The 22,189-nt window shown below is 40.4% G+C and overlaps 1 protein-coding gene across 2 annotated transcripts in view; it reads left to right on the top strand.

Annotated features, from left to right (window-relative positions):
- SPON1 (spondin 1) overlaps nucleotides 1-22,189 on the top strand; it is a 365,717-nt gene that overhangs the window by 108,088 nt on the left and 235,440 nt on the right. For both annotated transcript variants that reach the window (XM_019551432.1, XM_019551431.1), the window contains exons 4-6: nucleotides 1,981-2,054; nucleotides 6,631-6,753; nucleotides 19,068-19,216. In XM_019551432.1, the coding sequence (XP_019406977.1) occupies nucleotides 1,981-2,054; nucleotides 6,631-6,753; nucleotides 19,068-19,216 (346 nt within the window). The remainder of the gene's footprint in view (nucleotides 1-1,980; nucleotides 2,055-6,630; nucleotides 6,754-19,067; nucleotides 19,217-22,189) is intronic.

The raw sequence follows: 22,189 nt of genomic DNA, 5'->3' as shown, positions 1-22,189 counted from the left end.
CTTGGTATATGTGATATTAATGGCTCAATTAGCACATTGGGCTGTTGGGTTCATGGCTTTGAACTTGCTGGTACAAATGGAGTGCAAGATCATGATCTCAGGCTCCACGTACGCTGGCAAGTTGAAAGGCTGCAAATGGAGCTGATGCCTAATCCCCAAAATCATACATCCTGGAATGCAGATGTGGCATGGGAGGCAGCATGATTGTTGGGATCTGAGATCAGGTCTCATTGCACCATTATATTAACATTACCAGGGAATTAATTGATAAATACCTTGGAAAGGACACAAGGTTTGTATATGAATTTAATTCACATAATTATATATGACTGAAAAGAAAGAAATCTAGTTATAGTTTGTATGAAGTACTTTAGGCATGTGTTAATCAGGTGGGACCTGCACAGCATTTTGTCCTTAAAGGGGTAGATCTGTCTATATTTCAGTTGTTCAAAGCTGCTCCAATATATAGGATGTAATATTATCACTGGAAAAAATATTGCGTAAATTTGCATTTTCTGCTAGGTTTATGATCTATTTTGTTGTACTTTTACTTGAAGCTATTTAACAGATGAGGAATGCCAGGGAGTATTGAGTGAGAGCAGTAAATTAAGAAAGCCTCTCTAAACTTCATGCTGTCATTGAAAAAAAAGAGCGAAAAACAAAAACAAAACCCCAAACCCCAGATATATCAGCCCAATGGCCAAAGTTTTTAGGGTCAGAGCAAGCTCTACGTGCCCTCTGACCTTCAGGAATCTTGTTAATGCAACAGATTTACAAAGGAGAAACAAAGAGCCTGTGCTGTCTCCTTGAAGCAAGCAGAGTCTGAAAAGAGTAGAAGTGTGTGCTCAAGAGTAAAATGTGCAGAGTTGTTAAAAACCAAAGCTAGAAATACAAATGAGCGATTTAAAAGGTCAAATTAAAAATCCTCAAATGCATTTTGCTGAATTTCATAACTCTTTCTATAGGTAATTTCCCTTAGCTATCAGTTTTGTGGCTTTGGTATTTCAAACATAATGGGTCTGCCCCAAACTCCTTAAACTCAATGGAAATTATATTCCATAGGCTGAGAGGGGCTTTGGGAGCAAACACAATGCATGTTATTTCTGATACCCTATTGCTCTGAGCTTTTTTTTTTTTTTTTTCCTGAGGAAGGAGACATTTATTTAGATATAAATAAATATAATACAACTATCTCTCATGAGTACAATCAATGATACAACTATGGCTTTTCTCTAAGTAGTTTCCCTTTTATCTTATTTATATTCAAAATCCCAAGACAAATTGGAGTTTACAAACTCAGTGTGTTGATATTAAGCATTAATAAAATATTATAAATGTTATTAGTTTTAATATGTTTTTTCAAGGTTGGGTTGCCCTTTGAAGGAGTTTATCATGATGCTGCTTATGTATATAAAGTCTGTATTTTATTTGCATTAAATTCTTGCAGCATATTGGAAACATCTCACTCTTCAAAATGCCAAGTAATTTTTTATAAATAGCTGCTTGTTTTAGCAGTATTGTTTTTCTTAACTCAGATATAATTTGTGACACTCAGCTGAATGCCATACACTTCAGAAACACAGATTCGCAGTACAATATGACTGATCATTCTTTATATGGTATCAACATTTCAAGTTTTTGCTATTTATAAGGAAAATCAAATGCCACTTGAAGTAAAACTATATAGCGTTGTATACATCTACAGTGAGGAGTGTGCCTAGATTTTAGTAAATATTACTCAGCACAGAGAAAACTATTTGAATAAAATGGAGTTCTTAAAACATGGTTCTCTTGGCAACAAGATAAAATCAAATAAAATAAATGAAGAGCTGGCTCCTTGACAGACTTTTAGAGAGATACTTTGTGATGCATCAGATTGTACAAAATGTTTCAAGAAAGTCCTGTGCTGTCCATTCACTGCTCTGCCATTCATTTGAAGGAATGATTGTATTTCATTAAAGCTGTGTTCCTCATCAACAGGGCCAGTATTGTGCAGAAGCGAATTATTTATTTTCAAGATGAAGGCTCTCTTACCAAGAAACTATGTGAACAAGGTAAGATAAATTAGGACTTCTCTCTGTGGATTGTTCTACAAACTCCTAGTTATCCACTATATAAAGTTTTAACTTCCAAGCCTTACTTTTAGGCCCTACAAAACTTATGAGATGAATGTGCCATCTCCTATCCAGTTATATCCTTCCTCAACACTTAAGTCATCTTTCATGTTACCTTTATCTCTTTCCTCTGCTGCTACCCCTGGAGTTTTTTTTCCATGGTAACCTTTAACAACATCCTATATGTGCAGTGAAATATCCATTGAAAAGAACGCAATTTTGTGATTCTTAGTATTTAAACATGAGGGCCCAGGCCTCCTTGAAAACCCTTGAATGAAGCATACTGATGTTTCATGCTGAGAAGGAGGAAGTAGAAAGAGGAGGAATGATTACCCTTATGTTCTTGGATAAAGAAATTATTTCTCTCCATGGGAGGTTTGATTATAAAGAGAAGTTATAGATGTAACTGCTTTCCTTTGGTTCTTCTAGCATTTCTCATTCTTTTATATATATCCTCATGTTAGTCCCTTAGGGCAGGAATTGTCATGATAACTGTGCAGACTCTCAGGGGAGATTTGTCAAAAGTACCTATGGAGGTTTAAGAGTATAAACTCCTGTTGAAAGTCAAGGGGATATGTGTGCCTGAATCTCCAGGGTATGTTAGAAAATCCCAACATAAGTATATAACAAATGGTCTATAAATAAGAGTGAAAAAAATCTGACAGGTAAAACTTCAACTCAGATTTTCTTGGCAAATGGTATTGCCACCTTCTCTTGTCCAGCTATGTTGAATTCAATTATAAATCTTATAGATGGTTCTCTGCATTTAAATAGTGGTTTCATTTGTAGGCCTTTGAAATCAAAGGGGACTTACTACTCAGTAAAATTATATTCCCTTGACATTAGTATGCATGGGTTCTTTGGAATTTACTTCCAAAACCCATACTTTTACAAAAATATCTTTTAAAGGGTAAGCTTTTCACGTCTCTAAAAATAATAATTTCTTTGTGCAAAAATGCAGAGATAATGGTTGAAAGTATTTCCATCCCCTGCCCTTTCTTCCAATTTAAATGCTTGAGCTGTGTCTAGTTCAATGGATGCTAAGGTGATGAACATTTATTTTTGGGGCCCAAACCTGGAATTAGCTTAATCTGGTCCTGAATATAATATTTGTAATAAACTGAATATGTGCTACTCATGTGCTTAATTGAATTTTAATAAACATGGCATCCTTGATGGTAGCCATGATTCACATATGCCATTGTATTGTACCATTTCATACATTGAGGAATGCACATTACACTCATTAAAACTAACCTTTCAAATTCAGTGTGGGGAATAGGTTGAATAAAGCCACTGGAGCAAGCAAAATAAACATATTTAAGACATCTGTTCATGTTCCTAAAAAGAGAGAGGAATTGAATACAAATGAGAAAAGCAAGGACACAAAGTTGGGAATTTGGAGTAATTCAAGTCCTGTCTCTGTTAGGAAAAGATTGTGTGTGTGTGTGTGTGTGTGTGTGTGTTAAACCATATATCTAACATGTTTTTAAAACCTAGTGACTTAATTAAAACATGCTAATTTGTCGTGGTCAACAGTGAGGCAGTCTGTGGCTAGTAACCTACTTAAAGGTATTAAACTGTCTGCACAGTTGTTTACAGTGTTAGTTAAGACATTTTAGCTGCCATACTGTCAAAACCACAGTTTCCTAGTCTAGAAATGGCCTAAATTAAGAAACAGTTTGCCAAGCCTGGCAGCAATTCTATGTTTAGAATGTATTCATCTGTACCAAAGGCAGAATGGTGTCTTGGGTGGTAGGGGAAAGTATAGAGGTGTAGTGCTGCAAAGCTTTATGCTCCAGGAAAACACAATGAATATTTCTACTGTAATTTGTAGGGTTGGCCCAGAAGGTTGTCCTCAACTAGTCCAAGGTATTTGAACAATTTCTCTCTACCAGTATCCTACTTTATGGCCAGCACTATACCGCTATAGCATACTTTTTATGCTTCAAGTAGAACTCTCCGAGGGGTCCCACCTTTAAATTAGTTGGGTCCCTTCCTGTACTTGGCTTGAATTATGGGCAGGAGAGACAGGAAGTGGGGTGTTTCTGAAAGTCAGGAACAAAGAATTGCTGGCTGAGTTCTTCTACTTGAAGCGTGCTGTGCCTGGATGAGGGTGAAATACACTTCAGAAACAGATGGAATGGAAATTGAGCAGGTTGCTGTCAGCATTATACCCTGAAATTCAGATAAACTGAGGCTGGGCTGGACTGGACTGTCACTGGGGACTGAGTTTAGAGGTTGCAGTATGGATGATCACTGGATGTGGGCTTAAAGACAACCTTAAAGATTGTAGCACCATAGCCAATGCCTTCTGCTGTCACTTTCCAAACCTTTTTGAGACAGTATGCCATGTGCTGCTTTCAGAGGAGATGGGTGCTATAGCCAGTATCATAGCAAGGGAGGGGCAAGTGAGGCAACTGCCTCAGGCACCAAAGTGAAAGGACACCAACAGACACTGCCCAGATGGAGTGTGGTGCAGCATGGAGCAGTGAGCGGCTCGTGGCGGGGCATGGGGAGCCAGTGGGGGGGTGGCTCCCACTACTGCATGCACCCTGGGCAAGCATGGGGAGAGTGTGTCCCCCAAACCTGTGCATGGGGTGAGGCTTGCCCTGGGTGCCAAACTTCCTTGCTATGGCGCTGGACGTAGCCTTAGTTCCTCAGTTTCTAGTTTAGCACAATTATACTGACTAGCCAATTGCCCATCAAGAATGATGGGGGGGAGCAGGCAGGGATGGAGCCCCATGTCCCCCTGTCTGGGCCCACTTCCTCTTTCCCTCCTGCTGCTTGGGGACTGAGCCTGCTTTCCCCCCTCCCTGCCATAACAGGGCTGGGCCTAATGCAGGGGAGAACCAGGCCTGAGGGTGGAGAAAAGCCAACCTGCTGTGGTAGGGGGAGGGGAGCAGTGGGTCTGGGCTGACCCAGCAGTGGCAGGGAGGTGGGAGGAGCAGGTTTAAGGCTGACACTGGGGAAGAGAGGTGGGGGAGGAGGAGGAGCCTAAGTGGGAAAGGAGGCTTGCTCCCCCTGCTGCTGCTGCTTCAAGTCAGGCTAGGCCCACTGCTCCCTCTGCACCACCATGGTGGACTGGCTTCTCCCCTCCCCCTTCGGGCTCACTCCTCCTCTCCCCCACCCTAAGTTGGGTCCAGACCTACTCTTTCCCTCCCCCCACCACCACTGTTGCATCAGCCCGGGTCTTCTTTTTCAAACCCACTGCCATGGTGTACTCACTCCTCCCCACCATGTTGGGCCTGCTCTTCCCCACATTGGTGCTGTGTTGGCCCTGCAGGCAGCAAGAACAGAAGGGGGGAGGGGCAGGCTGAGGCTAGCACCAGTGGCCTCACCCCCTGCAGCATCCTGACCCCACTCCCCCCTGTGCCACAGCTGCCACCTTCAAGGAGCAAGGTGGGGGGGTCAGGATGAGGCCAGTCCTGGTGGCCTTGTCCCTGTCCTACTCCATCGTTGCCACCTGCAGGGAGCAGGGTAGAGGAGAGCGAGTCCAGCACTGCTGACCTTGCCATCTGCTCTGTTGCCACTGCCTCCAGGGAGCAGGGCAGGGAGGGAGGGGGGTGGTGAGGCCAGCACAGCCTTGCCCCATGATGGTGGAGACACAGGGGAGCACATGATGGCTGGGATACAGGGGACGGAGGGTGGGGGGGCAGGCCAGCACAGCTGGCCTTGTCCCCCTTGCTCCATCCCCTGTATCTCCACCATCATGGAGGTTCTCCACAAAGCCAACACTTACTGGCTTAATGCTGTATTTGCATTCTGATTGGGTGTTTCAGTTGCCCAATCAGAACATGAATAAAGCGTTTTGGACAGCCAGACAGAGAGATTATGGCTTTTATCATTTTAAATTCTATAACAAGTCTTTTCCCCTGATTTCCTTTCCTGAGGTCACTCACATGGCTCTTTACTCTCTTTAAATAGCTGACTAGGATAATTTATTTTTATTGGCCGTATTTTTCATGAGCACATATTAATTCACTAAAGTAAACAATGCTATTGTAGCTAAAGTTGGAGGAGATAGTGTTTGGCTTCAGATCTGGATTTAAATTGTAGGGCTGAGTTCATTTTTAAGACTAAATAAGAGCACAGGTTTATGTTTGATTTTGATACTGCCAGAATCTGGTGTTCTGTTCTTGTGATATTTCAAGATTAGCGGAAGGTTGATGTGATCTTTTATGCTGGACATCTTGTGAAATTTTCACACATCAGATAAGAACCAGAAAAAAAAGGCTCCGGTTTGGGATCTGAAACAGAACCAAAACTATAATGGCAGTGGGTTCATATCCAGGAGATATTCATATCTAAACAGGCATCATTATCATTACTTGGATATTTCCAGGTTTCTGTTTTGGCCCATATCTAATTATAACCCAAACTTTAAAAAGCAAAACAAAACAAAAAATCCCTTGTGAGTGCTATTCAGCACTTGTATTTCTCTTCTGGATTCTCCTGTCATCTGTACAGCTGTAACAAAACATTTTTAAAAATGCATCCATTGCTCCTTTTTCAGACTCAACCTTGGAGGGCGTGACTGACAAACCAATCCTAGACTGCTGTGCCTGTGGAACTGCTAAATATAGGCTAACTTTTTATGGAAACTGGTCAGAGAAGACGCACCCAAAAGATTTTCCAAGTGAGTATTATTAATTTTTGATTATATTAGCACCTAGGGGCCACCATAAGGATTTGAGTTCCTTTCTAAAATGTTATTAAGTTTGCCCTTTAAAATCTTTCATAAAACTCTCAGTGACTTAACTGAGCATGGCACCAAGCTGCTAATGACATTATTTGCATATGTAATACATTTTACATACTGTCCTGTTTCTCTTTATCTTTTGGAAAGACAGACAAGTCTTGAAATGCAAGCTTTGTTTGTCACTTAAAGCAAGATTTTGAAAAATGTCTAAATGATAGAATCAGTGCTCCTGTGCCAACAAAGTATAAGTAGCTATAAAGATTAAAGCCCTCCCAAACCCATTAAAATAGGCTTTTTGGCTTTTGTTGGCCTCTTTCCCCCTTTTCTTTTCTATCTTTATATTTTTTTACTTAAATATTGGCTGCACAATCAGTGACAGTAAGGCAGGTGAATAACTTTGGTATCTAAATCACACATTTATTTGGTCTTTAAGTTTTGATATTTGGGTTTTTTGTGATCTTTATTAAAGCCTTTGTGTGTAGATCATTTTTTAATACAACTGTCACCCAGTGTGGTGAAATGTCATCATGCAGTCAAAGGCTTGTCTGCATATGAATGAGTTCCTTGATACAGTTTATGCTGATGCTGTCTTACAAAACAGAATAGTTCAAATATAGCATCTGTGAGTTAGTAAAAGAGTTTACAATGACATAATTAAATTGTGTTTGACTTTCTGGTTGGGCAGCAGAGTGCATGGAAGATAAAACAAGCTGTAATTCTAGTAATTGCAGTGATATTCTTTTAGGATATTAGATGATTTGTGCATCTGCTACATAGTTCTCTTCAAATTTATTCTTTGTGTGGATTTGACTGCTGCAACAGAATCATTTTAATAGATTAATCAAGTTATTTCTTTTCACTTCTGTGAATTTATTTAATTACGTGATCACTCTTCCTGATTTGTTTTATATAGTTGCCCTACATCTTTGTTTAACTTCTCTTCTTCCAATCTGAAATAATTTCTAGTTCTTTATCCTCTTTCTACAGTTCTCAGTCAGTAAACATCCATTACGCACTTCAAGAATGATCTGACTCTGCCATACTACATGCATCATTACTAGTATACTATAAAAGTGGATGGGTAGACCTAGATAAATATGGAAAAATAGTCTATACATAGTTGCTAAAATTATAAAATGAATAAGTTTTTTCTGTTTGTTTTGTTTACTTATTTGTTTACATCATTTTGTTTACATCATTTTGTTTACTTATTTGTGTAGTTGAATTGTTCTGGCACATGTCCTTGGGGGAAAAAAAAGTAAATGACAAATAAAAATGAATGAAAACTAAATTTTGTGGTGAAAGTATGTGTAAGCATGGAAGAAAATTAAGACCATGGGGCACATTACACTAGTCGCATAGCTTAGGTTCTCACAGAGGAAGAAATATGGTATAATATTTTAAAAAGCAAATAACTGAGGAAACCCCAATCTTCTCATGGGTATGATAGAAGGAATTCAATTTTTTATGACAATCAGCATGGAAACATGAAGTAGGGAAGAATAAATTAAGCTTACAGAACTTCTGAAAGATCTTTAGCTCACATGGTAACACAAAATAAATCAGTGATTTACAATGATATGGGTAACAAAAGAGTTAGTAACAAAGCAGTCCCTCCATTTAGGAGGGAACTGTTGTCCTTGTTTGGAGAACCCAGGAATGGGACATCTGGATTGGCAGGGAGTATCCCATTAGGAACTTTAAAAAACTCCCAGAAGACTAATCAAGGGAGGAAGAAGCAAATGGTGATGGGGTTAGACTGCTCTGCTGGGGTTAGAGCCAAAGGGCTCTCCTCCTAGTGCAAAGGCAGCATGGAAGGATTTGCTTTTCTCTGTTTGTTTCTCTGTTGTTTTACTTGGAGAACTGCCTGAGAAACTTATCAGGGAGCAAAACCTACATAAGGAAGCCAGCAGGCTAGGCAATCCATTTACAGGGCTATTTTCTGATATTATCAAAATAATCTTTGCAATATAATTACTCCTGTGGTTCTTTTATTCTTCTTTCAGTTATTGTGGTAGGCTAGACGGATATCTTACAGAAGGCTTTGGTTCAAACTAGGAGTGTGTAAATGCATGAAGGTGCAAACTGAATTGTTGGGTAGGTGTTGCACAGCAACAGGATTGTTGCACATAATGATATTTGTTTATATAAAACCCCTCCTTAACTAATACCTAGTAAGAAGATGGTATTTTTCAAAGTGTAAGAAAATCTATTCTCCTTTGTTTGAGTCTTGTTTCCATTGAAACTAATTGGATTGTTGCTGCTGAGTTCAGTGGCAGAAGCGTTAGACCCATGCAGAGCACCACGTAACAGATTTTCAGATGAAATTTCTGGAAGGCTGTTGTTGAAATTATTTCATCTCTATGTAGTGGTATTAAAACTGAAAAGAAATCATTGTCAAATTGCTGTTTAAAATATTGAGACCATGCAACTCTTAATTAAAATTGAAATCCTACTCTCTGCGGATTCTATGAATCACTGATTATTTGTCCTGCCGCAGCAGAAATGTTGAATATATCTCCAATGCAGTGGTTTCCATAAATACATTAGGGTTGTCCATGAAATTACATATTACCTCCAGCATTAACTGGAGTAGATTTCTCATATTGAGCTCCCATGAGGAATATTATCTTAAAATGTTTACCACCTGCCACATGCGTTTACAGTAGAATTACAGACAGCGAACGCTGTTTCTAATTCTTTACAGTTGTAACTTTTGTAGGAAAAAATACACTTGAGCAAATTTAGAAACAGAAATAGGTTTGTATAGGATATCTATGACACTAAAACCTGAAAGAGCTAAGTTTCCCCTTTGCCCTGATGACGTCAATATAGCTAATATAGAAAATCAACATATACATAGTAATATTTCTCATTTGTTTACGCATGTAACTTATTTGAATATTTCCCTGAATAGTCTCCACGTAACGTGGGCATCAGCATTGATGTTTCTTTTCATCTCCACTCTTTCAGAGTAACCCAGCAGCACTACAAAAAGTGTCATGTAAAATTGTGGCTTTAGAAAGAATAATTAACCCAGTCCTAGATGCCACTACAACATCTAGTGTATTCTTTCCTGGGTACACAAGAGCTTGCATGTAAGACCTTATTTTATACATTTATGTTGTGGTACGGAAATTTTTCCCCTAAGGACTGCTTATGCCAAATAAATATTTTTATGATAAAAAGTTACAGCAAGAAATCTGATAAAACCTCATATTCCAAGTTTATAAAAACCTTCCTGTGTTAGGCTTATAATAAGGAATGATTTAATAGTCATTATGGCAATGGAGCTGAAGCACCTTTATTCTGTTAAATATAAAAATGGATCATACACATAGGCTCTAGCAGACCTGCTGAGTCCATGTAGCAATGCTCAGGATGCAATTGCTTCATCATAAATCTTGTTTTGTAAGGTGTCAACTGACTGTACAGTAGAGGAAGAGAGGCTCACCAGTGGGAGAGTTTGAAAGGCTTCCAAAATGATCTCTTTTAAAGTGTTTTTTCTTTCACAAATATCCAAGACCAAAAGATTTTAATTAAGCTGCTCTTAGACTTGTGAACTTGGATGGATTTAAGAGAGGAGAAATAACATGTTTTTTTGCCAGACAAATTTTCAGGAGCTATTACTGTTCAAGATAAAAGGACCACTGGAAGCTGAGTATTGTATCTATATTGCATCAGACTTATTGAAATAGAGCTATTGCAGTTCCTTTCACATTTTTCTGGCCAGTATTAGTGTTTGCATATGTCCTGTGGCATATAAGTAGTTTGTGTTTTCTGGCTAGTGTCCACATATCATGCAAAATAGAGAACATTTAGGGCTTAAATCATTATTTCACCTGCCCAACTTAACAAGTGTTACATTTCCTGATACTTTTATTTGTCAACAAAAATCTTCAGTTAAGCTTGTCAGTGGTGGAACTGCATATACCAGAGGTGCTCAAACCCAGGTCCATGGGTCAGATCCATCCTATGGCCTTGTGTCATGTGGCCTACTGGGCTCCCCATGGGTCTAGAAATTTGGCAGTTGGAGAGTGGTGGCATCACTTCCACACTGGCAAATTTCTGGACCCATGGAGAGTCCTGGGCCCTGAATGCTGAAATAGGTACCCAATCCCAGCACACTGGGCCAGAGGAGTGTTGGGCCTGCGGGCCCAGTCTCAGCACACAGGGGCTGGGAGGGCGTGGTGCTGGACCCCAATGCCCAGTGCTGGTGTGGGGGGCCAGGAAGGAGTGGTGCCAGACCCTCAGGACCCAATCCCAGCATGCTGAGATGGGACGGGATGGTGCCGGGTTCCTGGGGACCAATCCCAATGGGAGGGGAATCCCAGGCCCTCGGGGGCCAGTATCAGTGCATGGGGGGCAGAAGGGGGTGCTGCTGGGCCACAGGCCCAATCCTAGAATGCGGAGCTTGATCCAACTCGCAGATTGGCTCCATACCACTCATCTGGCTCATGGGGCCAAAAGATTGAGCTCTACTAGCATACACAAAGACGAAGTGGGGAGCATCCATTTGATGTTTGTCTGTGTTCCATTTGCCATTATGAAAACATGGGGCTTAGCTAGAAAAGACTGTTCTTGGAAAAAATGGGATATATGTCTATGGTATTCTGGCCTTTGTGAATACGGGGCTCAGAAAGAACCTATTCCACCCTGAGAAGGTGAGGGGGGGGTTTTGTTTGTTTGTTTGTGTTTGTTTTTTTGTTTTTGTTTTTAGTGTCTAGGGCAGTGAATAGGGGGGATGAAACTGAATAATGCCCATGACTGTGAGAAATCTATGAGGAGAAGGACTGGGAGTAATTTTTCTAGGTTAGTAAGAACCACAGAGCAGTTAGAGATTGCACTTTCCCTTGAAGGTCCTAAAGTAGTTGGACTCAGCTTCCAGAAGCTGAGAGACCAGTGAACGGAGTACTTGGGTGAACTATGGTGTGTTCTTTACATGTTCTTCAGGCCTTTGGGTTCTTGTTGTGGCAAGGAAGGAGAAGCTGTTCAGGACCCATAGGACAGTAATGTGCCATTAATATTTGGATTTTATTGACCATGTCATTTACTTTTCTCAGGGGTTAATGGCCTTGTTCAAATTTATTATGTTGTATGTGAGGTCTCTGATGAATAAAGTTATAATCATCAATGCCTTGTAGCAGATGAGGCTCATGATGTTCCATGGAGGTCACACATCAATACACAGTGGGCATGTCTGCATCTGCATTTTATCCCAGATCCATTTATTTGTGAATAAACTACTTGTGAGTAAGGTCCCGGGCAGGCTTCTACACATGCACGGAAGCAGGGGCAGATTTGCTGCTAACAGCAGAAAACTGCTGCTGCTTCCTTGGGCCCTGCAATGGGCCCCTGCTGCTGCCAGGGGGTGCTCTAAGCTCCCCCTGGGTGCTAGCCCAGGGGTTGGCAGGGAACAACAGGCCAGGAGACAGTTGTGTCCTGGCTAGGGCTGGGACAATACACCCTGCCCCTAGGGGCTGCCTGCTGCTGGGGTGGGGGCAATGTCCCCCTGCCCCAGCAGCAGGGAGCTCCTAGCCCTGGCTCCCTGATGAGGGGCAGGGGACTTGGAAGGAGTTTCAAGGGAGGGGCTGGTCCCAGCCCCCTGCCCCGATCTACCTCACCCCTGCAGCTCTTTCCGAGCTCCATGCCTTGATCACCCAAACAGGGCACGGGGCTGGCACCTACCCCTGACCAGGACAGTTCCCAGCCCCTGCCCTGCATTTGGGGCAGAGGCTCAGTAACCTGTTCCCCACTTAGCTCCTGAACCGTGGAGCTTGTTTCCCACTCAGCTCCACAGTGCGAGTGCAGAGCTGGGCAGGGAACAGGCTCCTTAGCCTGTTTCCCCATCCAGCTCCATGCTTATGGAACTTAGTGGGGAACATACTCCCCAGTCCCCACCAGCAGGGAGTTCCCAGTGGGAGACCCTTATCTCTCAGCACCAGCTCTGTTACTGCAGGGCCAGGCTGGGAAACTCTTATCTCCAAGTTCCAGGTCTGCAGTCATGGAATTGGCACTGGAAGATAAGGATCTCCTAGCCCAGTCACAATGGTGGAGTGGGGGCTGGGAGTTAAAGATTTCCCAGGCCACACTTCTCGATTTTGATCTCGGAGCAGGGCATTTGGAGTTCCCTGCTGCTGGGACAGGGGGACATAGTTCATGCCCAGGCTCCAGTGGTGGAGCCCGCTCTGGAAGGAGAGAGCTTCTGTGAGCAGGGAGGAATCTCCTGCCCCCTGGTGGACAGCTGACCGGGAGCAAATTTGCTCCTGGTCAATCATCTACACAAACACTACTGTACCATTGCTAATCAAAAGAAAATTTGCTACTTGCACTTGAAGGTAGCAAATTTACTTTCAATTAGCAAGGTTTACTGTGATTAGTGAGGTTTAAGCATGTGCACGTGTAGACACACATATTTACTTTGCAGTAAACTATGCTACTGTGCAGTTAGTGTCTCATGTAGATAACTTGCAGAACTCATTGCCAGATGATTTAGAACAATAATCCTTCACCAGGCTGTTGCATGCCTAACCCTGACATGTTGCAAGCTCCCACATGTGATTCATAACATAAACCCAGAGATTTAAAATAGCAATCCAGTGTCAAAAACATTCTGATCTGTTGTGGTCTTTTGTAGCACAAAAATTGCTCTATTCTTTTTTTCTGTAGTTGAGAAACAAGTGAAAGCTAAGAGCTGGCAATTTCTGATGAGTGCCTTGTGTCTAAAATAGTAAAGAACCATGGTTTTAGAGGCTGATAACTCAACTGGTTCAAAAGAAGACTGGACAAATTACTGGATGATAGGTACATCGGTGAGTATTAAGCTTGACAGGTCTAAAATGTCTAAATTAGGACTTCTTACACCTCTAAATGCTGGAAGCTCCAATGGAAGAGGAGCAGGGGCAGATCAATCTGTATAGACCTGGCATAAATACCATCTCCTTTAGCTTTCTCTCTCTGCTAGTGTGAGATGCAAGATACTGAGTTAGATGGACTTGTGATATGACCCTGTTTACATTTCTTCCTTTCTTATGACAGATGCAAATGGTATTAGTGTGTCTTCAGGAAAGGCCTAGTTTTTACCAACTGTTTAAACCTGTCTTTAATGCAGAAACTCTTCTCTTAAAAATGAATTTGTTAAGCATGTCTTTCTTGTATGGGGTCATCCAGATGGATAGAAAGGGGTTAGTATTGCTCTACAGATTGCACAGACGATCAACATGGGCAGTAGTTGAGCTGAGAAATTCCTTCTTATTGTAGTTACTTTTGTAGGTGGAGAGGGCAGAAGTGGAATCTTCTTTGCTTGAGTAGTAGCAACTATTGCTTTCTGCATGACAGGGCCTTCAGGGAAAGTGGCAAGCTCTGACTTGTAAGTTAGATCAGAAATCCTGGTAAAGAAGAAAGGGAAAACTACCCTTGAAACTGTCTGAAGGTTTCTTCTTTTGGGCTTCTTGTGTCCCTCCAGTATTAAATAAGTGGTTATTAGATTGTAGTTCAAGAAACAAGCTGCTGCCTCACATTAGCTATCACTCTGCTTTGATATTTGGTGTTGCATGGACTATTGGACAGTCCTGTGTTAGATTGTGGTGGAACAGGTCTTGTACTCTGAAAACCTCGGGCACCTTTGGCCCTAGTTTGCTTTGAGCAAAGCATGGAGACTTCCACTGTTGTACTGTCATACTGTTTGCCTCCTTCCTTGACATTTTCTTCCTTGATTTGCTGTGGGGTGTGTTGTTTGTTTTGATTTTTCTCTAGCACATTTTTGGAAATTGCTGTTTATTTTTATTTTTTCTAATTCCCCTTCTGTTATCCCTGATTACTTCCCCCCCTCATGTTTGTTTATCACTTCTCCTCTTCCTCTCCCCCACCTTGTTTTCAGTGTCAAGGTTTCATCTTCTTTGAGTTAGTTTGCCTAGCTTTTTACTTTCCTTTCATTTTTTCTAGTTTTCTACCATTCCTTCTGCTTTCACTCTCTGTGTCACACACTCCGTGTCTGTTTATATGTGAAGGATTCTGTGTCTCACTCTTTCAATCTGTTTCCCACATCCCCTTCTGGTCTACCCTAAAATCTTTCATTCCATTAAATTCTCCGCCTCCTCACCACATTCTCTGTCCAGCTACATGAGTACCCCATCTGTTCATCATTTCCCCTGCAGGTTGCTGTCTTTTCCTTAATGGACAAGGACACTCTCTCTCTGACACGCACAAAAACACTCTTTCCTCTCATGCACAAACACAGTTCTCCCAGAGAACTCTTGGGAATACCTTGAAACTCTGACCTCTTTTTTCAGTTTCTTTACTTGGTAGTTTGCCTTCTCTTGATTCGCCCCCCCCCACCCAAGTCTTACATTTTTCCTCTCTGTACTCAGTAACCCAAGAAATCAGGGCAGGAATTACTTTGTCCTTTGTTCCTGACTTTAGAGGATTTCCATGGCCACCTAATCTGATGGTGAATTAAGACAAGCAAGCTGAACAAGTGCAGAGGCATCCAAATTGCCTCCTTGTTCCATTTGTATAACCTTGGAGAACCTTTTTCAAAAACTTTTTTCAAGTAAACCAGTGCAACTCATCGAATGTAAGTGTGTTGGAGTAGAGAGGCAAGAAGGTGTCACATTTCCATCAAAGGGCATCTTTTACATGATTTCACATGGCAAAAACTATTATAGAAAAAAAAGGACTTGGGGAGAGAGGGTGTAGGGGGATGAGTACTTTTATTGGACTAACTACATGTTTGAAAGATATTTAGACAGACTTTCAAGTATTTTGTGCTCAAAAGCATGTCTGAAAAGTTTTACAACCATGCAGTTGGTCCAATAAAGGTATTTTGGGTATTTGGCCCAAAATACCTTTCTCTTGCATATTTCCTGAACCATCACAGCTGCAGCATCACCCCAACTCTACCAAAGCTATTTTCAGATATCTATTCATAGCCAGTTGACAAGGTAGCCCTAGTGAAAAGAAATAAATGCTTTTAAGTTGTTATCTAATATAATTGTTTCCTCTGAGATGTTTGAAATAGTGTTCCTTTTTTCCCTGTTGGTAAGGCTTTCCCTGAGGTTTCTCTCAATTAGGTATCTTTAACAAAACATTATTCTGTGGCTTGAGGTTTGAGGTAAATCCATTTGCTCTAAACTTGATTGTCTAACTCCCACTCTAATTTTTTTCCAATCTCTTATTTTACATATACTTTCATGTTTCAAAAGAAAAATAACCAGGATGGTGTAGCTTGGAGGCGTAATCTCTTTGGGTGCCTGTAGATGTGCCAGGAGGTTGCTCTGGTACACTCTAATTACAGTGAATTGGAACAGACTCAATTAATCGAGTCTGCTGAAGCATGCTAATGAGTGTACTCCAGCCAGCCTCCTTGTCCTACGTATCCGTATCCCTGTGCTTCAAAATGGCATTGGAGGTGCTCAAAATATAGCTTGTTTGATGAGCTTTAGTTAAAGCGCTCCTGCCACCATTTTTAAGCAGAGGGATGCTGATATAGTAGACGCTGTGGTGCTTTAATTAGAGCGGCTATTGGAGGACCTTTAAAAATGTCCCTTAGTTGTATTTTGCTGTATCTGTCTTATAGAAATCTGTCCCTGTATTTGTGCAAAGCCACAAAGATGCAATGTGAGATGTAGATGTTGAACTTGAGGTGTGTGATAATCAGCATAAATAGCATTGATGTAAGAACTTAAAATGGTCTTGAACTTGGGACTCAGGCAAAAATGCATGTGTCACTGCTTGTTGAATCCATGTATGTAGTTGTTTTATTTATGTGAATCAATTACCACAGAGGTGTAATAGAGTAACTGTGTGCCTTGGGTAGTGACTCCACACAAGGCAACACTGGTTATCATGTGCAGGCAGTGGTGCTGTGACTGTTCCCCAGTTTCAGCAGCAGCAATTTTTGTGCCACTTTTCCAGAGGTGGTACCCAAGGCAGGTGCTCTGGTCATCCCATCTCAGTTATGTGACCAAGTCACCAACTAGATAATAGAGTAGTGGCTTGCACCTGTTAATGTGCCACTTGTGCTAGCAGGTTGGAGTGACTACGTGCATAAATTCTGTGTGCAGCTGCAAAGCATATTTTTGTAACTGTTCCTAAGTGACAGGTTGAAAATTTGATTCTTCTGCCAACATTTATAAGTATGGAAGAAAAAAAGTTCTAGTCTCTCAGCACAGGCAGTCTTCCACTTACAACATTTCAAGTTGCAATGTTTCACACTTACAAGGTTTATAAATTGACACATTGTTTCAACTTTCTGACATCAGTTTTGACTTTACAATGCTTGATCCGATGCCAGGCCACACCAGCGAACAAGTTCACTGCATTGCCCATCTCCCTGGAGAACATCTGTCCAAACTTCCTTGCACATTTTTTAAAGAAAGCAGACAAACCTCACCCAAGACTCCTGAAAAGACTTCATTCAAGAACCTTCACAAAGTTGAACCAAGAGCCCTTCAAAAAGTCCAGCAAAGTCACCTCAAAGAATCAATCAATATGATTGCTATTTACAATATAAATACATTAATGTAGCTATATTACTCATCTATAATTGATTTGAGTACAAAATTCTGCATTATTTTTGGTGAAAATAGGGTATTGGCCCTTGGCTCAGCAACCAATTCCCCATTTATAACATTGTTTCCTATGGGAAAATTGATTCCGAGTTACAATGTTTTGACTTAAGATGCGGTTTTCAGGAACCAATTCGATCATAAGTCTGAGGACTGCCTATACCGAAGCAGCAACTTAATAATTAATGATTGGTTCCTTTTAAATGCATGTATTTAGAGCCTGCTGTCCCATGTGAAACCCTCAGGAACAATCATGTGGAAGACCTACCAGGTGCAGAAGCAGCCATCCCCCTTTGTCTTCAAGGAGCTACCTTGACTTTGCACCCTGCCCCCCCCCAGTAATAAGCCCTTTATGCCACTTAAGAAGCACAGCTGAGAGGAGTTGGGAACAAAGGGGATGCATCTACACCTGACGCTACTGCACAGTAGCTTGTTGCTATTGCACAGTAGCCTTGGTGGGCACTAACCATGATTCGCTGCTACTGTTCAGTAGTAATGAGCTACTGCACAGTAGTGTCTGAAAGAAACGTGCGGGGATGGTACTGTGCAGTAATGCCAATTACTGCACAATCATTAAGTACTTGCTTAGGCAGTCTGCCGCTTGTTGCAGCTAGGAGAAGTGACTCTTCTAACATTTTCAGGATTATAGCTTTGATAAGGCCACTTCCTAAGGCAACTTCCAGCTTGACTGCTGAACCCTGGCTGGAAAATTATTCATATTTTTGTCAACCCAGAAGCAGAAGCATTCATTAGTCTATATAGAGAATTATTATTGTTAGATACTGAGGAAAAGAAGGATTAAGGAAAAGGGGGCTAGAAGTAAGGAGATGGATAAGAAGGCCAGTGCCTTATACTGTGGAGAGCAATGTAGGGGATTGGAGGAAGAGTTAACTGATTTTAGATTTTGGCAGGATGCCTAGTATTGCAACAATATGGGAACTGGGACTCATTAGTTAGTTTTTATGTTGCATCCAAATATTGATTATGCATGTGATAATAATACAATGAGGCATATACATTAATGAGGCATATACATTAATCCACCCTTATTAGGCAACCTCCTGGCAGAAGGCACACAGTGAGCAGATCGGATTTACTTTGGTTAGAAGATCATCTCTCTTAAGCAAATAACTTTTAAGTCCTTTGATTAGTCACTTGGGTGTTCTCTGTAATATCATCCCCATAAGTATTTTATATGATGTTGCAAAATTGAATGTAAACAGTAACTCAAGCAGGCTAAAGAAGTTTATGTCAAGAAAGATATATTTTAAGTCTGTTTGGGTTGTGGTTATTCAAGACATTTCTTACAAACGTATCTTCATTGTTCCTCGTTATTGCCAGCAAATGGGAAATGTAAGTAAAGGCTCATACCAAATGGACATGCATAAGGCTCTTTCCCTATCCCCCCTACAACCAAAGATATGGAATGTGGGCTCAGTGGAAACTGAGGGGTGTCAACACACCTCACTAGGAATATTCAGCTTTTGGTAAGTGTGAATTTAAAAATGGGTTTCAGTATAATAGAAAAAGAAAATATGTTTTGGGCAGGGAGCTCTGGTAAGATTTATTTTCTCACTCTGTAATATTAGAGGTTTATCTATGTGAAAGCCTGTGTAACCTCATTCAGTCTTAATAGTCTGTCTATCTGTCTGTCTGTCTGTCTCTCTCTCTTTCTCTTTAAAGGACGAACAAATCATTGGTCTGCAATCATTGGGAGTTCACATTCAAAGAACTACATCCTTTGGGAATATGGAGGGTATGCTAGTGAAGGTGTTAAGCAAGTTGCAGAATTGGGATCCCCAGTAAAAATGGAAGAAGAAATTCGACAGCAGGTAAATGTAATGATATAAAATGTCAATATATAGCTTTAAAAATATATGGTACCTTGGACTTGTCCCTTGTGACTTTTAGCAATGTTGTTGTATCAGCTATTTTTTTAACTAGACAAAACAGGAGGGGGATCTCCTTTTATGCAAGTCGGTTCATACTCAGTTAAACCATGTGAAGTCAATGGGAGTTTTGCCTATGCAAGGACAAATTGCATTGTTTAAAAGCTATGCAAGCTTTTGTTTTGTTTGTGTCAGTGGAGTAGAAATAAGGAAAAAAATTCAATCAGTCTACTCTGGGTTGGGCATGAAGACATTTGTAATCTTTTAAAAGAAGCATTGTGAAGATTGCTCTTTTAGTTAGGCAATCAATATGCTATTTTATTTGGTGATTTTCACTTTGTGCTGCAGTACAATATTTATAATGGATTCCGGTGAGCAAAGTGGACATATTATTTGTAATCTCTGTATGGCTGTCCAGGTTAGAAATGGTGTTTGAGAAAATAGGGAAGAACCCTATTGTAAATAGATAAGTTATACAAGCTTTTGAATACAAGGCATTCTTTATCAGGTTTGAGGAAAGAAACAGGCATAGTGATGATGAATAAAAGCAGTGGGCAAAACTGTGAAATTGGAGAGGGGAGAAATTTCCAGGGGTAGCAGACCATTAGCAGAAAAAAAAGAGCTTGCTTAAAGGGACATCAAGACCTATCCAAAGAGTGGGGGGGCCATTTTCCCCTATAGCGTAAAGGAAGGATTTCAGGAATCAGGCATATTATAGTGTCATAAAATCAATATTGATGTTCAGTCCGTGGTTTTTCGTGTCTAGCCAGCTTATGAATTTTTGTTTCCACACTCACCTTTTTAAAGGTGGATAGATTGCCCTTGAGCCCCTGAGAACAGTGACATCAGAAGGGGAGTAGTTCTGTGAAAAATGTGCTCCTGCTGACATGTCTGTCTCCTTTCTTCATTTTTTTTTCTGAGAGTTTTCTGTGAGGGCATTTGGTGCTTTGGATCAGTATATAACATTTAGAGAAAGCCATATGTACCATCCATGGATTCTGATGTGTGTATTTTAGGGCATGTTGATAGTAGTAACAGTGAAGATATGTTGACAGGTTAAGTATCTATGGTTAAGACAAGGTTAGGTGTGCCTACACATGATGCTACATTGCCATAGCAATGTGCTATGGCAATGTAGCATCCACAGGCAAAACCCATGACACTGCAGCTATGTTGCCGTAGTGACATGCTCCTCCATTATAGCATGTCGCTAAAGTGATGTAGTGCCTAAAAATAACCATGCATGGTGCAGTACCAGCTGTTACTAAGACATCTTTTAGTACTTCCAAATGGAAGTACTAAATGATGGTGCAGTAAAAATGGCTCCATAGCGGCATGTGTAGTTGCGCCCACTGTGTCCCATTTGATGTTTGCTGAGCAGTGGGGAGTTTTGTCTGATGATGAGTTGGGCTAGAATAGGGGGTTGTTTGAAAGCCAGAATCAGAGGAACTGGGAATGTTTCTCTCGAAGTCTGATCTTTGTTAAGTATAGGTTGTAAATGCTTGATGATTCTTCTGATTGTTTCCAGTACAGAGTGGTAGGTGACCACAAGGGTGCCAGAGATTGCCAGGGGCAGCTGTGTTGACACATACCCTCAACCCCTGCTGTAAGCCATACCGGGGGGGGGGAGGCAGGCCCCCTAGCACCCACCAAAGTGTGAACCTGTGTTCTGTTTCCTCCCTGTCCAATATACAAATAGCTTAGAGCAACCCACAAAAGTTTGATCAATTCTACGTCGGGCTTTTTGAATGCCTGCTTAGATTCACTTGCTTCCAACTAAAATTTAAAGTAACTTTTTTTTAAAGTAGTTTAAATAATATTTTCACTTGTTTCATAGGTTGCAGCTGTATTATTTGTATGAGTTTTAAGAGCACAGCGTGATTTTAATGAGAAACCTGAATTATTGCAAGTCTGTATTAACAAGGGAACACTCCCTAGTGTCTTATCAGTCTAGATTGGATCATAAATTTGCATTTATTTTTACAATGATGTATGATTCAAGTTTTACATTTGCCAAACCTACTGAGATTCAAACCTTTTAAAACAGCTAGAAAATTTGCAGAAGGTAAGAGTTTTCTATTATGCAGTGCTCATTACTATAATTAAGTCGCAAGATTTTTTTCAAAATCTAAAGTTGCAAACATCTTGTGAATGGAAAAAAAAGTTACTTTTAATAAAATGATTCTAAGCGTGCTTAAATGGATCGATCATTTTCATTGCTTAGATACATTTTGCTACAGTTATTGAACATTTGAGGTGATTTGTGTCATAAATATGCATTTCCTTTTAGAGGACTTACATTTACAGTCATTAGTTAAATTCTGTGTCTCCTTGTTCTTGTATTATGGGAAAGTTCTTGTACAGGTGACCATCAGGCTTTCTCCAACTTATCATTATATATATTACAATCATACTCCTTATACTTTCCTGTTTTACAAATGATATTATCTCAGACCTTAATATTCAGCATGTTAGAAATCCTTTGATGCCCCTGATAATTCTTTTATTTGCTTTTTCCCCCTTTTTTCAATTACTTTTTTTTTCAAAATGAGAGGATCAAAACATATTTAAGATCAAAATGTATCACCAATTATTGTAATGGTACAATCAGATTTTCTATGCGTTATATTCCTCATCTAGAACAGTCTACAATTTTGCTCATTTTTGGTCTTACTGAACATTGAACATATATTTCTTTGAGCTATGTAAATTGATAACTAGATTTTTTTCTAGTCATTACAGCTGAGTGAAAGCTCACACTCTTCACACACAGTTTAAATTGCTACAAGCTATACCTATTAAATTTAATCTCTTATTATGTTGATATTTTGGTATTTTCTCTCCTTTAAAACAATTAACTATATAACACAAATCTCCTAAAATTTGAGAATGCATAATAATAATAATACAGAATAA

This window comes from Crocodylus porosus, unplaced genomic scaffold (assembly GCF_001723895.1).
Source record: "Crocodylus porosus isolate Cpor-Errol unplaced genomic scaffold, CroPor_comp1, whole genome shotgun sequence".
Classification (NCBI taxonomy): Eukaryota; Metazoa; Chordata; order Crocodylia; family Crocodylidae; genus Crocodylus; species Crocodylus porosus.
The sequence above is the reverse complement of the archived record's forward strand: the minus strand, read 5'-3'. Positions and strand labels throughout refer to the sequence as shown.